Source organism: Hemibagrus wyckioides, linkage group LG27 (genome assembly GCF_019097595.1).
Source record: "Hemibagrus wyckioides isolate EC202008001 linkage group LG27, SWU_Hwy_1.0, whole genome shotgun sequence".
NCBI classification, from domain to species: domain Eukaryota; kingdom Metazoa; phylum Chordata; class Actinopteri; order Siluriformes; family Bagridae; genus Hemibagrus; species Hemibagrus wyckioides.
Window position 1 is genome coordinate 18,141,852 of NC_080736.1, and position 15,207 is coordinate 18,157,058.

General features: G+C 45.9%; 1 protein-coding gene across 5 annotated transcripts in view; it reads right to left on the reverse strand.

Moving 5' to 3' along the window:
• bcor (BCL6 corepressor) overlaps positions 1-15,207 on the reverse strand; it is an 81,981-nt gene that overhangs the window by 25,494 nt on the left and 41,280 nt on the right. For 4 of the 5 annotated variants that reach the window (XM_058381668.1, XM_058381671.1, XM_058381669.1 and 1 more), the window contains 5 exons: positions 15,044-15,207; positions 13,388-13,533; positions 8,843-8,920; positions 6,073-6,226; positions 1,944-2,495 (listed from right to left, as the gene is read on the reverse strand). The exon at positions 15,044-15,207 is cut by the window's right edge and continues 3 nt beyond it. In XM_058381668.1, coding sequence (XP_058237651.1) covers positions 2,213-2,495; positions 6,073-6,226; positions 8,843-8,920; positions 13,388-13,533; positions 15,044-15,207 — 825 coding nt within the window. In that variant the 3' untranslated portion in view covers positions 1,944-2,212. Of the gene's footprint in view, positions 1-1,943; positions 2,496-6,072; positions 6,227-8,842; positions 8,921-13,387; positions 13,534-15,043 lie in introns of those variants that run through there. The other variant, XM_058381670.1, reaches the window with a different exon arrangement.

Genomic DNA, 15,207 nt, shown 5'->3' on the forward strand with positions numbered 1-15,207 from the left:
TTTTGGAATAATGATCTAGAGCCCTGGTTCTCAGTGGGTTCTGTAACTCTAGGTATTTTATTACAGTGGCGGAAATCAGGAGCAAAATGTGTGTCTATAAATAATATGAGCTGAATCTAAAGTTGGATTTAATGGGTTTTAAAATCGGGTCCTATGGGTGGAAATGTCAGAAATGTTAAACAGATAGATAGATAGATAGATAGATAGATAGATAGATAGATAGATAGATAGATAGATAGATAGATAGATAAATAAATAAATAAAAACTGCAGTCGGCTAAACAGCAAAATTATTATTGTACACAATATGCCTAAGCTAATTAAAAATGTCTATGTATTTATTTATTTGTTCATATTTTCTTTAAGATTCTCTTTGAAAGCTTAGGAACCCCTGTTCTAAATAATATTAGGAATATAAAACCAGTGGTTTTTTAATTATAGGATAATAATAATAATAATAATAATAATAATAATAATAATAATAATTTTACAGATGGTGTCATTCGTGGTCTTATTTTAATAAAGGATATTTTTATAATGTTTTACCCACGCGCTTTATTGACGTCACTCCAGCTCCACAGAAACAAAGAGAATGAATATTAATATTAAAAAAAAAAAACATTTCTGAGCTCGGTGTGTTTTACCCCCCGCGGCTCTTTCGCCGGTGCAAAAACCACATCGGTGGTGTTTTCTTTCCGCCGTGACCGGGATGAACTCGCGCAAGGATCGATTTTGTGCGCGCGCGCCCGCTGCGTAGTCGCGTGTTGCCTGGAATGCTCGGTGTTCATACACCCAATCAATTTAAATGTAGTTCAGCCTAGAGAGTTAGCACATGCGCAGTGCTAGCTGTTGCTAGCTACACGTGGTTGAAGCTCCGCCCTCATGAGCCCCTGCGCGTGGCGTGTTGGTGTTATCAGCCTCTACCAGCTGCATCATCGTTTTTCCTTTATCACTCAACCAAACTGCGTCCTCATGGCCATGTCCCCCTTACTGCACCGCCCCGGTCTTCTCATTTCCGGCCATTCTCCAGTCATTTCCGGTTCTATCCTGCAAAACAGGAAATGGAGCTCAGGTGTTCCGGTATAGATCGGAGCGATGGCGGAGGGGGAAAAAGGCTGCTGCTTGCTTTTACAAGCGGACAGAGGCCAGTGTGTACACTCCTCTTTTTCCTCTTTTACACACACGCACTGGGAAAGTGCGTTTCACCTTTACATCCCTTTTATAGTCTTTAAAAATCCCATCATCGAGATCAGAAAAACGAATCCAGACAAAACGAGGCAGCAAATTCATACAAGATGGAGGGGATCTTTTATTGCCATTTATCTAAAGGATTTTTTTTTGTAAAATATAAATACAAATGATAGCGCATGTAAATTACAAAGTTTCGAACACGTCTCCAAAAACAATAGACACACAAGTCGGAAAACAAGTTACTGAAATCTTTGCCTCATTATGTACAACCTCGACTGTGTCCTGCTTCCTAACAAAGCTTCAATATTAGTATCTTACACTTATCTTTAATATTTACCCCCAAAAAGCCACACTTAAAATATCTTAAATTTTTTTTGTAATCATAAATAAGAGAAAAAAAACAAACAAAGCAAAGCTCACACAGACTAGCCTATGAAACTGTCTGCTAGTTAGGATTAAAAAAATAAAATAAACAAACAAAAAAAAAAAAAAACGCTCCAAACTCAAACTGTGCTGAAATTGTCCCGGCCGGACCAAACGAAACGAGGGAACTCAAATGAAGAAGTGCACTAGTTTAAGTCACAAACTACCGCACACACAGTTGTACGCTAGTCTCCCGCAGATTAGCGGTCAGAATCCAACAGAAAAAAAAAAGTCATATATATATATATATATATATATATATATATATATATATATATATATATATATATATATATATATATATAATTATTTTATATTTAGATCTATATATATATAATCACAAATAAAATACAGCGATTGTATATTTATATATGTATATTTTTTTATATAAAACATCTCAAACAAAAGTTCTTCTCTGTGACTGAGTCCATTTCTTCGCGGAGCCGGGAGAGTTAAATCCACGTTCCGAGATTCGTCCTCTTGCGCTATGTACACTCTGTACAGGTTCGGAAAGCGGTTCTGGACGCTTCCGTTAGTCTCCTCAGTGTCCGTGGCAGCGTCACTCCTGGGAGAGAGTCAGTGTTTAGTGTGTTGTAGTGTCATGAGCGAGGATCCCAGCGGTTGTCCAGGTACTCGAGCGAGGAGCCGAGCAGGGCGGCGAGCTCGGCGCTGATCTCCACCAGGTCCAGCAGCTCCTTGCTGTCGGGCAGGAAGCCGTCCAGCTCCTCGGGGCAGGAGAAGAGCGGGCTGAGCGACACCTGCTTGTAGAACTCTGCTTCGGCGATGGTCACCACCTCGATGTGCGAGAAGGTGGAGCGGAAGGTGCGAGCCGACATCTTCAGGCGCTTCAGCACGTCAGAGAGCAGCAGCCAGTTTCGGGGCCTGAGGGGGGAGGGGGGGAGGGGAGAAGTTTAGAAACCAGATGGAGATGATGAGCAGGACATATCTGTTATGTCAGATTCTTTCTGTACGTCAATTCCCAACACTTCAGAACTTCAGAAGCTAGAAGGTGATCATAAATTCAAAATTTTTGTAAAAGGTCATGCTGTAATGGCAATAAGATCCAGAAACTGATCCGGGAAAACCACCGGAATTATCCACTGCTGAAGTCGCTGTTCATACTGACAGCATTACTCTTCTGATGATCACTACAGTTAAAATATTTCAGCGTAGGATTCAGTATAAAGTTATAAAGTGAATGGATTCTGGTTTCCACCAAGAGCTCCAAGCGGATTCACTTTTCCACCAGGAAAACACAGACGTGGATTAACGAGACTTTGACAAGTTTGTGGTTCTGCTTCTGACTCAGAAACGGATTCTATGTGAAGCAAAAGGCGGCAAAATGATCACGGTAGTGGCTGTGAGGGATGGATGGATGGGGGGATGGATGGAGGAATGGATAGATGGATGGGAATGGATGGGGGGATGGATGGATGGAGGGATGAATGGATGAGTCAGCTAGCTAAACTATTTTTTTTAGGTCCTTCTGAGATCTTTTGGAACATTCTGTAAGGCGTAGAGGAAGCGAGTGTAATGCGTCTGTTTGTAAAACGGTGGTAAAATGAACACGTTAGTGGCTGTGATGGATGGATGGATGGATGAGTCAGCTAGCTAAACTATTTTTTTTAGTTCTTAAGAGAGCGTGTGCGAGACGTTCTGAGTTAAATCACAACCAACTGAAAGCTGCTGATGAGATCTTCTGGAAAATTCTGGGAGGCGTACAGGAAGCGAGTGAGAGTAGTTGTATAATCTGGGTGCCGTAATGCGTCTGTTTGTGGAAATGATGGAGTCGGTGAAGGAAAGCGCTAGAATAAGCTCGGGCAGTGCGTCTCAGCGGCGCGTGCAGACGGGAGGACGGCGTTCGATGGAGAGCCGCGGTGCTGCAGAGACGTTCTGCTCTAAAGCTGCCCCGGCTGCTGCACGAAAGCTGGTGGGTGGATTCTCTGTTTTTGTTTTAGGTTTTTTTTCCCCCCATTCCTTCCGTAGCAAGAGTGTGTGTTTTCGTTTCCGACGTCAAAACCAAGTTTATGCAGATGTTCTCTGTCTCACACACACACACACAATTACGAAAGCAGCCTCAAATGCACAAAAGATGCTCGGCCTCTCGCTTGCCCCGAAATACAATAGGTTACAGACGCACAAAAAGACGAGACAAAGCCTGTCTGATGTGAATGCTCTCACACACACACACACACACACACACACACAGGGGAGAGAGCGGTAACAGGCAGCGCTCGGTCGATGGCACTTGAGGCGGTGTGTGGGTCTCGCCGAGCGCCGGCAGGATGAATAGTGAGTGATAGAGAGAGGGAGAGAGAGTGAGAGAGGGAGGGAGGAAATGTGAGGAGAGTGTGTGTGTGTGTGTGTGTGTGTGTGTGTGTGGGGCAGAGCGGAGAGGCCCCGGAGGCACAAGAGAGCCATTAATACTGCATCAGCCGGCAGCGCACAGCGCGAGCGAGAGAGAGAGCGAGAGAGAGAAGGATGGAGATAGAACGGAGACGGGGGAGGGGAAGCGAAAATTACACAGAACGACGAGCGCAGCAGCTGAGAGCGAGTGTGTGTGTGTGTGTGTGTGTCAGTAAAGCTGGGACGGAGACGGAGTGGGAGGTAATTAGCCGTGTCTGTTTAGCGGCACGTCGCTAGGATTCGAGCGTGCGGAGCCTCTGCCTGTCTGTCTCTTTCAGCTCTGTCTACCCGTCTCTCTCTCTTTTTCTATCTGCCTGTCTGTCTCTTTCAGCTCTGTCTACCCGTCTCTCTCTCTTTTTCTATCTGCCTGTCTGTCTCTTTCAGCTGTTTATCCGTCTCTCTCTCTCTGCTTGTCTGTCTCTTTCAGCTCTGTCTACCTGTCTCCCTCTCTCTGGCTGTCTCTTTCAGCTCTTTTTTCCTGTCTCTCTCTCTGTCTATCTGTCTCTTTCAGATCAGTCTACCTGTCTCTCTCTCTCTCTCTGTCTGTTTCAGCTGTCTACCGGTCTTTCACTCTGCCTGCTTTTCTCTTTCAGCTCTATCTTCCTGTCTCTCTCTCTCTGCCTGCCTGTCTCTTTCAGCTCTGTCTACCCATCTCTCATTTTCTGTCTCTTTCAGCTGTCTACCCATTTCTCTGTCTCTCTCAGCTCTGTCTTCCTGTCCCTTTCTCTGTGTGTGTGTGTGTGTGTGTGTATATATATATATATATATATATATATATATATATATATATATATATATATATATATTATATATATATATATATATATATTATATTATATATATACATAATATTATATTATATATCTATATATATATATATATATATATATATATATATATATATATATATATATATATATATATATATATATATCTGTGTGTCTGTCTCTTTCAGTTCTGTTTTTCGAGCTCTCTTTGTGCGTCTCCTTTTCTCGGAGTCTCTCTCATCTCTCTGCCTGTCTCTCTCTCCCTGCCTCTCTCTCTCTCCCTCTCTCTCGGACAGTTCTGTCGGTCTCCATCTCTTTCAGACACTTTCTGTACCTCTTTCCTTCTGTCTTATCTTCTCTCAGTCCTGTTCCTGTCTCTCTCTTTCGGTTCTGTATCAGTTCACTCGTTCTCTCTCTCTTTCTCTCTCTCTCTCCCTCCCCCTCCCCCCCCCCACCAGCCTGTCTTTTTTAATCTCTTTTTAGATCTCTCTGTATCAGTTTGTTTTTTCCCGTCTTCCTCTCTCCCCCGTGTCTCGTTCAGTCTGAAAGCTAACGCCAGTCCAGCAGCGGAACCTATTTCCTTTCTCCCACGTTCTGCTCCAAGTTCTTCTACGCTCCATGTAACAGGGGCGTTGCCATGTTCTGGAAAAGTCACCACTCTGTGCCGATGTTTATTGAGCGGATCAATCAGAGCGACTGCACGGCCAGTCGGAGTCGAGTGCTCGGTTCTGACCTTATGCCAGAATCTCCATTACACTTCCTAATGACTGTCTGATGGGTCAGAACGTCTAGCCAACCGTAACTAGCCACCAGAAGTGTGACGTGAGATGTTGAACATTTGAGGACGAGGACGCGTCATTAATGGTTTAAGTTTTGTCCAGTCTGTCATTGTTTACATATTATATCTGCATTTAGCAAACTGATCGGTGTCAATCGTTAGCTATCTTATACTTAGCAACCATAATTCCCAGTTGCCTAGCAACAGTCTGTCTCCTCGTGGTTTTGTCTCGTCTCCAACACTATAGAACCTTTTATGCCGTCGGTATGAAAACCCAAATATAAATTGTTTGCCGCAGTCATTACCTAGCTTAAGCTTGCCGTGCGTATTTTTGGTTGCCTAGCAACAGCTTAGCGTTAAGAATTTTAACAGAGGGTTTTGTCTCTTCGTGTTCCATAAGCTTGCAGAAAGTTTCACCCCTAGTGAGTTTCTGAAGTTCTGAAGCGTGGAACAAAATCTTTCGATCCAACACACACACACACACACACACACACACACACACACTCACCCTTGTGAGAGAGACACCTGGATGTTGTAGCAGGGGAGCAGTGGTCGGTCAGAGAACTCAAACTCAAACACGTCTCTCTGCTCTTCCTCATCGTCATCCTCCGGACCAGGAGGGTCAGCCAGGACGTCAAACGCTGCAGCGTCCTCAGCAGGCTCTGAGAGAGAGAGAGAGAGAGAGAGAGGATATAACGTTCATTGATCAACGCTAACATACTAATGAATAATTCATGCATGTGCAAATCCCAAAAAGAGTCACTGATACATATTCATATATTTGAGCCAGTGTGCTTTCAGACCCAGTTAAGGAAGCAAAAGGGGTGTGGCCTCAGTCATTCCATCACTGTACAGGTGGTAAGGGAGGTGTGGCCTTTTCGCTAATCATTTTCAGAAAGAGGCGTGGCCTCAGTCATCATACAGCTGTACAGGTGGTAAAGTAGGCATGGCCGTTTTGCTAATCAGGTTCAGAAAAAGGCATGGCCTTTGTGCTTAGTGGTAAGTGGGGGTGTGGTTTATGCAATTGAGGGTGACTGATAAGTACCCTCTATATCCACTGATCCCACTACAGGTGGTCATGGAGGCGTGGCCTGTTTGCTGATAGCTGGAAGCATCTGCATACATCAGCCTAAGTAGGTGTGGTCTGTTCATCCTCAAGTCAGAATTGAAACTTTATCATGTGAAAAATCTTTCAGGAATTTTAAAGTGTTGTACAAACAGCTTTCTGTTTTATTGTAGTGAACCTGCTGCTATAAACGTAGATTTATAGCATTTTATTGAATAGTCACCTGATATTCACGCATATTCAAATCCTACACACACACACACACACACACAAAGACAGACACACAAACACACACAGAGTAAAAGACCTTGGCCTTGAATAGCTGCACCCATGTGACGTGAATAAAGCTCTGTGTGTGTGTGTGTGTGTGTGTGTGTGTGTGTGTGTGTGTGTGTGCGTGTGATAGGACAGCGGTACAAAGCCTCATTTGTTTAGAGGGCTCGCGCTGTTATCAGCTGCTCCATCCCCCACCCAGCTCTCCACCCGCCGTGCCTCCCTCCCTCCCTCCCCCTCGCTCGCAAACTTTATTACCGCTCCCTCCATCTCGCGCCTCTCCAAACGAGAGCGGCAACTGAAAGAAGCTTCCTGTCGACTTGCTCCATCATGGGTCATCCTTGATTAAAAATAAGGACACTTCAGAAGCGCTTCGTCTCCTTGTGTGTACGTCGTGTTTTTCTAGCTGCTCCCCATCGATTGCACCACTGTCCCGGGTCGAACCATTCTGTGGTCACGTGGTTCACTGTATAGAGGTTCGCGTTTTACCCGCTAGGTCGCTTTAGAAGCTATGTGGGTGGGACAATCGAGCCTCATCCTCGTGACAGATCAGAGTGCAGCAGACAGACAGTTAGCCCCACCCACCTGACACTTGTGTTGTGATGTAGTTCAAGCGCATGTGTATTTTGCGGTGAAATGCCACACTAGCTAGTTCTCTGAACCAACGCTTCACTTCTGTATTTTTTTTGTTCCTTCTGTGATTTGGTGTGTATTTTTATCCGTCTTGAACTACTTGCGACATCACGTTTCAAATTTCGCTACTATGACGAGTCGCCCACACGTGTGCTTTGCCTCACGTGACTGACCCACCAGGAAGTCACACCTCCTGCCGACTACGGAAAATATCGCCAGTGCTCGCCCGATGGGCTGCTCACTCACTCTCTCTCTCTCTCTCTCTCTCTCACTCTCTCTCTCTCACGCAGGTGTTGTTGTCGTGAGAGCTTCCTGAACATTCCGCTCCACTGCTCTCTCCCAGAGGACGCCCCCCCACCCCCCACTTCCTCTCTCCCTCCCTTCCTCTGTCCTTCACTCGCTCCCTCTCTTCCGCTCCTTCTCTCTCTCGCTCGCTCTCTCTCTTTCGTTTTTCCGGAGTCCTTCTCACGTCGCTTGCGCTACCCCGGCTCCTATTAACGCTGCCTTCCATTAAGCTGCACTGCACGATGAGAGTGTGTGTGTGTGTGTGTGTGTGTGTGAAGGCTCTTCACTCTTTCCAGTGCGCGTTGGCTTCAGCGCAAAGCCTCAAAGCGAACGAGGGGAAAATCAGACCCCCCCTTTTTTTTTCTCTTTCACTCTCTCTCCATTTTATAGTCAGGGTTTTTCCGAGGCGGCGCTTTAGCAGAAAGAGAGGCTCCCAAAAATAGCCGTCTGTCTGTCTGCCTGCGCCTCTCTCTCTCTCTCTCTGTCTGTCTGTCTCTCTCTCTCTCTCTCTCTTTCTCTCACTAGTCCCTAGTCTCTGTCTCATTTTCTCAGATATTCCAGGAATTCCCTGAAGTGTTTGGGAATGTTGTGTTTGAGGTTGTCGGCTTTTCAGCTGGTCACAAACACACACACACACACACACACACACATCACATAGACAAGGCAGCCTGAGAAGTATTTTTTATATATATCTTGTGTGCATGTTTGGGTGAAAAGAGGACACAAATTCTGTTTTATTAGAGAGAGAGAGAGAGAGAGAGAGAGAAAACAGAAAGAAAAACAGAGAGAGAGAGAGAGAGAGTGAGATGATGAAAGCAGACGCACTTCTGTTTTCACTTCCTGTCTCTCGGACAGATGAGGAAGACTCAGACTTGCCCTTGGGCTGCGTCTGTCCCGCTCAGTGATTCTGCTCACGCTCATGTGCTTGTGCGTGTGTGTGTGTGTGTGTGTGTGAGAGAGAGAAAGAGAAGGAGAGAGAGAAGGAGAGAGAGAAGGGGAGGATGAGAAAATCAGCACTCACCACACACAGCGCTGCCGTAAAACTCCCAGTACACACCGGGGTCGTCGTCCTCTCGGCCTTGCAGGTCCGCAAAGTAGTCTGGAGGGACGGAGACACAGATTAGAGACGATTAGAGACGACAGAAAGTAGACGCCGCTCGCTACGACTTTTCCCGCCAGCGCCGACATTAAAACCTCTCACGCTACACCGGCTGCGCGGCTGCTGACCCTCTCCTCGAACCGGACTTCACAATCGGACACAGAGAACCTGAAGCTGATGCTTTAAATCACGGACGTTACGCTTACAGCCTGAAACATGGCACGGAAATCATTAGCGGCTGAAATAACAGACGCTTTTAGCACGTAGCTCCATAACAGGGGTGGAAAGGGTGGATGACACAAACCTTCTTTATGGCTGTTTCTACGGTAACCGTCATGCGTCTGTCAGACCGGAGAGTGGGGCGAATACCAAACGCCTCTTATTCTCTAGAAACGTGCACTACTTCTTCGTGTACACATTATTTTCGCCGTACCTCACACGCCCGGTTTCACGTACGCAGCTAAATTTGACTACGCAGTGCTAACTCTAGCTAGCTGAGGAAATGCACGCACCATGAACTGTATTAATTTCAGTTTGAACTTGTTACTCGTATTCAAGCCTTTAGCTAGCTAGCTAGTTAACTAAACCAATAGTCTAGTTGTTTTCAGCAGCACAGAACGAGCGGATGTGGCTAGCGGAGCAGACGATCTGGAACGTTCTCTCAGCACTCATTAAGTACGGATCAGAGTTACGCAAAAGACGGAAACAATTTGTGGGGGTTTGAGGAGTGGAGCACTCTGAACCTGAGAGAGGGGGAGAGAGAGCATTGAGACAGATAGGCAGATAGTGAGAAAGACGGAAAGAGAAAGACTAAGCAGTGGACAGATAGAGAGAGACAGATTGGGTCGCCAGGGGTGGGGTGAAACGGAGAGAGAGGAAGAAAAAGAGGGAAAAAGAGGGACAGAAAAGGAAAGAGAGGAAAAGGGAGAGAAAGAGACAGGGAGAGAGAGGGAGAGAGAGAGAGAGTGGCGGGGGTAGAGAGAGTGAAATGGAGAGAGCGGAACCGGGGGGGGCTAAGAGGGAGAGAGACGGAGAGAGCGAAACGGAGAGAGAGGAAGAGAGCAAGAGAGAGGGAGAGAGAGGGAAAGAGAGAGAGAGAGAGAACGTGGGAGAGTGAGGCTTTAAATGGCAGTGGGGTGGGGGGGTGTTTTAAATGCTAAGTAGGAAGAAGTGATTAGAGTGAGAGAGAGAGAGAGAGAGAGAGAGAGAGAGAGCGCTCTGATTGCTTCGCCTCAAAGGGCTCGGTGCAGCTCCGCGTGACTAAGAAGGCGAGAACGCGCGCACACACACACACTCACACAGAGCAGGGTTGAATGCATCCTCAGTGGAGAGCTCGTCTCCCACTGAGAGCCCTTCACCTTACACACACACACACACACACACCCCTTAATGTGTGCTTCAACTCTATACTAGGCATCTAGTCATGTTCAGCCCCACACACACACACACACACACACACACACAAGCTAACATGTTGTCTAGGCAAATTAATATGAAGCTCATGCAAACTAGCGGCCTGCAAAACAGTTGTGCCGCTTTTTACCCATTCAGAAATATTCTCCAGTTGAGTGTGATGGGTGTGATGGGTGTGTAGAGTGTGTAGAGTGTGTAGAGAGTGATGGGTGTGAGGAGTGTGATGAGTGTGATGAGTGTGATGGGTGTGATGAGTGTGATGGGTGTGTAGAGTGTGTAGAGAGTGATGGGTGTGAGGAGTGTGATGAGTGTGATGGGTGTGATGGGTGTGATGGGTGTGTAGAGTGTGATGGGTGTGTAGAGTGTGATGAGTGTGTAGAGAGTGATGGGTGTGAGGAGTGTGAGGAGTGTGATGAGTGTGATGGGTGTGTAGAGTGTGATGGGTGTGTAGAGTGTGATGAGTGTGTAGAGAGTGATGGGTGTGAGGAGTGTGATGGGTGTGATGAGTGTGATGGGTGTGATGGGTGTGATGGGTGTGATGGGTGTGATGGGTGTGATGGGTGTGATGGGTGTGTAGAGTGTGATGGGTGTGTAGAGAGTGATGGGTGTGAGGAGTGTGAGGAGTGTGATGGGTGTGTAGAGAGTGATGGGTGTGATGGGTGTGAGGAGTGTGATGGGTGTGATGGGTGTGATGAGTGTGATGGGTGTGATGGGTGTGTAGAGTGTGTAGAGTGTGTAGAGAGTGATGGGTGTGAGGAGTGTGATGAGTGTGATGGGTGTGATGGGTGTGATGGGTGTGTAGAGTGTGATGGGTGTGTAGAGAGTGATGGGTGTGATGGGTGTGATGGGTGTGTAGAGAGTGATGGGTGTGAGGAGTGTGAGGAGTGTGATGGGTGTGTAGAGAGTGATGGGTGTGAGGAGTGTGATGGGTGTGATGAGTGTGATGGGTGTGATGGGTGTGTAGAGTGTGTAGAGTGTGTAGAGAGTGATGGGTGTGAGGAGTGTGATGGGTGTGATGGGTGTGATGGGTGTGATGGGTGTGTAGAGTGTGATGAGTGTGTAGAGAGTGATGGGTGTGTAGAGAGTGATGGGTGTGTAGAGAGTGATGGGTGTGTAGAGAGTGATGGGTGTGAGGAGTGTGATGGGTGTGAGGAGTGTGATGGGTGTGATGAGTGTGATGGGTGTGATGGGTGTGATGGGTGTGATGGGTGTGTAGAGTGTGTAGAGAGTGATGGGTGTGATGGGTGTGATGGGTGTGATGGGTGTGATGGGTGTGTAGAGTGTGATGGGTGTGTAGAGTGTGATGGGTGTGTAGAGTGTGATGGGTGTGTAGAGAGTGATGGGTGTGAGGAGTGTGAGGAGTGTGATGGGTGTGATGGGTGTGATGGGTGTGTAGAGTGTGTAGAGAGTGATGGGTGTGAGGAGTGTGATGGGTGTGATGGGTGTGTAGAGAGTGATGGGTGTGAGGAGTGTGATGAGTGTGATGAGTGTGATGGGTGTGTAGAGAGTGATGGGTATGAGGAGTGTGATGAGTGTGATGGGTGTGAGGAGTGTGATGGGTGTGATGGGTGTGATGGGTGTGTAGAGTGTGTAGAGTGTGTAGAGAGTGATGGGTGTGAGGAGTGTGATGAGTGTGATGAGTGTGATGGGTGTGTAGAGAGTGATGGGTGTGAGGAGTGTGATGGGTGTGAGGAGTGTGATGGGTGTGATGGGTGTGTAGAGTGTGATGGGTGTGTAGAGTGTGATGGGTGTGATGGGTGTGTAGAGTGTGTAGAGTGTGAAGAGTGTGAAGAGTGTGTAGGGTGTGTAGGGTGTGTAGGGTGTGTAGAGTGTGTAGGGTGTGTAGGGTGTGTAGGGTGTGTAGGGTGTGTAGGGTGTGTAGGGTGTGATGGGTGTGATGGGTGTGATGGGTGTGTAGAGTGTGTAGAGTGTGTAGAGTGTGTAGAGTGTGTAGGGTGTGTAGAGTGTGTAGGGTGTGTAGGGTGTGATGGGTGTGATGGGTGTGATGGGTGTGTAGAGTGTGTAGAGTGTGTAGGGTGTGTAGGGTGTGATGGGTGTGTAGGGTGTGATGGGTGTGTAGAGTGTGTTGAGGTGTAGAGTGTGTTGAGTGTGTAGAGTGTGTTGGGTGTGTAGAGTGTGATGGGTGTGAGGAGTGTGTTGAGTGTGTGAGAACTGAATCCTAAAGTTAACGCTCTGTAGAGTGTGTGTGTGTGTAGAAGTCAGTTCCCTTCAGGTTTTAAGTTTTTTTTAAAACCTTCAGGTTTTAAATCATCCCCAAACCCATTTGAGATTAACACACACACACACAGACACACAGACACACAGACAGACACACACACACAGACACACACACACACAGACACACACACACAGACACACACACACAGACACACACACACACAGACACACAGACGTAAAAGCTTGTAGAACTGACACCATGTTCCTGTGCAGATAACGACAGGAGGCCAGATTACTGCTCAGCCAAAGCAGCAACCAGACACACACACACACACACACACACACAATTCCCAGATAACACAATCAGAAGCAAACGCACAAACACACACACACACAGATGGTTTGCTAAAATGGCTCCTTTGGGGAAACACTCAGCTTTCCCAAATACCACCAAGAGAGAAACACACAAACACACACACACACAGAATATACACAGCTGTTCTGAATAACACACACCCAAGTACACATGGCTTTCCCAAATAATGCAATCGGCAAAACACACACACACACACACACACACACACACACACAGCTTTCTGGAATCATCTGTTTCTTTAAATAACATTGAACACACACATATTGATCATAAATATTTAAGGTTCTAAACGTAGTATTTAAGTTAAGCTATTGTTACTGACACGCAGCAGTTGCTTAGTAACCGTCTCACAAGAAGCCACACCCAGGAACAAGAGATAGAAAAAAGGAAGTGGGAGAGAGAGAGAGAGAGAGAGACAATGAGAGAGAGAGAAACACAGAGAGTGAGATAGAAAGAGAGACAGAGAAAGAGATGAGGGATGGAGGTGTTGAGGCACTGACCGGAGAGGAAAGTCTCCATGACGTCACTGTGCGTCATCTTGAGCAGGCCGCGGCCCGAATACGTAGCGAGCGTTGGGTCAGCGCCGTACGACAACAAGAGCCTCACAACGTCCAGGTGATCATTCTCCACTGCGTCATGTAGAGGCCTGTGCAACACACACACAAAAAAAATTATAAAACATGTAAATAATGTGATAAAAATAAAAAACTAATATATGCAAATAATAAAATTTTTACGTAAAAAAAAAAAGTTACCAAGCATTTAAGAATTTAAAACGACATAAAATAATACAAATAACATTTTAGTATTTTTATTTACACACATCAGTGTCAAGTGATGACAATTTTTTAAACACAAAAATATGTTTGTTAAATCATGAATGTTTTTAAATATTTTTAAATGAATAAATATTAAATTTTAAATATTTTAATTCAATCATTTAAAAACAAAAAAAGTGATTTGTATTGAATTAATTAAATCTAGTCAACTTCTGTTTTCTTTTTTAGTATCGAGTTAATTCATTACGAAGCTGCAGATATTTGGAATAAAAGCGAGAACTAAAACAAAACAGTAAATATTAAAAGAAAATTTCCCGCTACATTTCTGGACGGAGGAAAATCAGAACAAAGCCACGCCGTTTCCAGATCGTCATGTCGCCATATCCACATTACAACACGAGCGTAATTACGGTCATTAATTGTCGGTGTGCTTTATCGTACGGCTGTAAACAGCGGCGTGGCTAATTAGCGCGGTGTTTTTAGCACGACTGTGAAGTGTTAAAAGTTAAACGTGAAGCGATGTGAAGACTGACCCGTCTGTCCTGATCGATCTCGCGCTCTCTAATTATCCGGCGCTCACACACACCCTGTTATTACTCACCGTGTAATTACACGCTCCGGGTATGTGTGTGTGTGCGCGCGCGTGTGAGTGAGTGTGCGTGGGTTGTGTAATTAACGCTGGAGTTACACTCTCAGACACACACACACCCACGACACGGAAAAGAAACTCTAGATTGCAACAAAGGCACGTGAGTGTGTACACAAGCGTCTACTATATTTAGTTTATAGAGGAGACGACTGCGTTAAATTTATTTCGCTCAAAACGGTGGAACTCACGCAAGTTCAGTTAGCCGACGGTGTGATTTTAGTCTAATTTTACTCAGGGGAAGTGTTTTCTCACTAATTCGCCAACACATCTGAGGTAAATGTTAATGTTCTGGATTATGCTATGCTGTTTACTGTCTCTTTACTGTCCATACAAACACACAGATAGCTGTTAACTAGCTTAAGCAGGGCTCCATATTTCCCAGTTGCCTAGCAACAGAACTCTAACAGCATTAACCAGAACAGCAAACATTTTCTTGCAAAGTTTTCAACACATCTGCGGTAAATGTTGACGTTCCAGATGTTTTTAATATAATTTCCTCTGTCCCTAATGCTTCAGTACAGAAAAACAACCACAGCTAGCTATTAACTAGCTTAAGCTTGGCTCCATATTTCTCAGTTGCCTAGCAACAGTTTCCTCACAACTTTAATAGGAACAGCGTGTCAGCGGTGAGTGTTACTTCCCATGTCGAAAGCCTGAATTCATGACTCACTCAAAGTGTGACTGAATAAGTGAGATGTGTGTGTGTGTGTGTGTGTGTGTGTGTGTACCGTGTGCCGTCTTGCGCGCTGCAGTTGATGTCGGCTCCGTGCTCCAGCAGGTGTTGGACGATGTTGATCCAGCCGCGGGCGCACGCTTCGTGCAGGGCGCAGTAACCGGCGTTGTCACGGTGATTCACGTCACACACTTTATTCTCCAAACAGTACAGCACCAC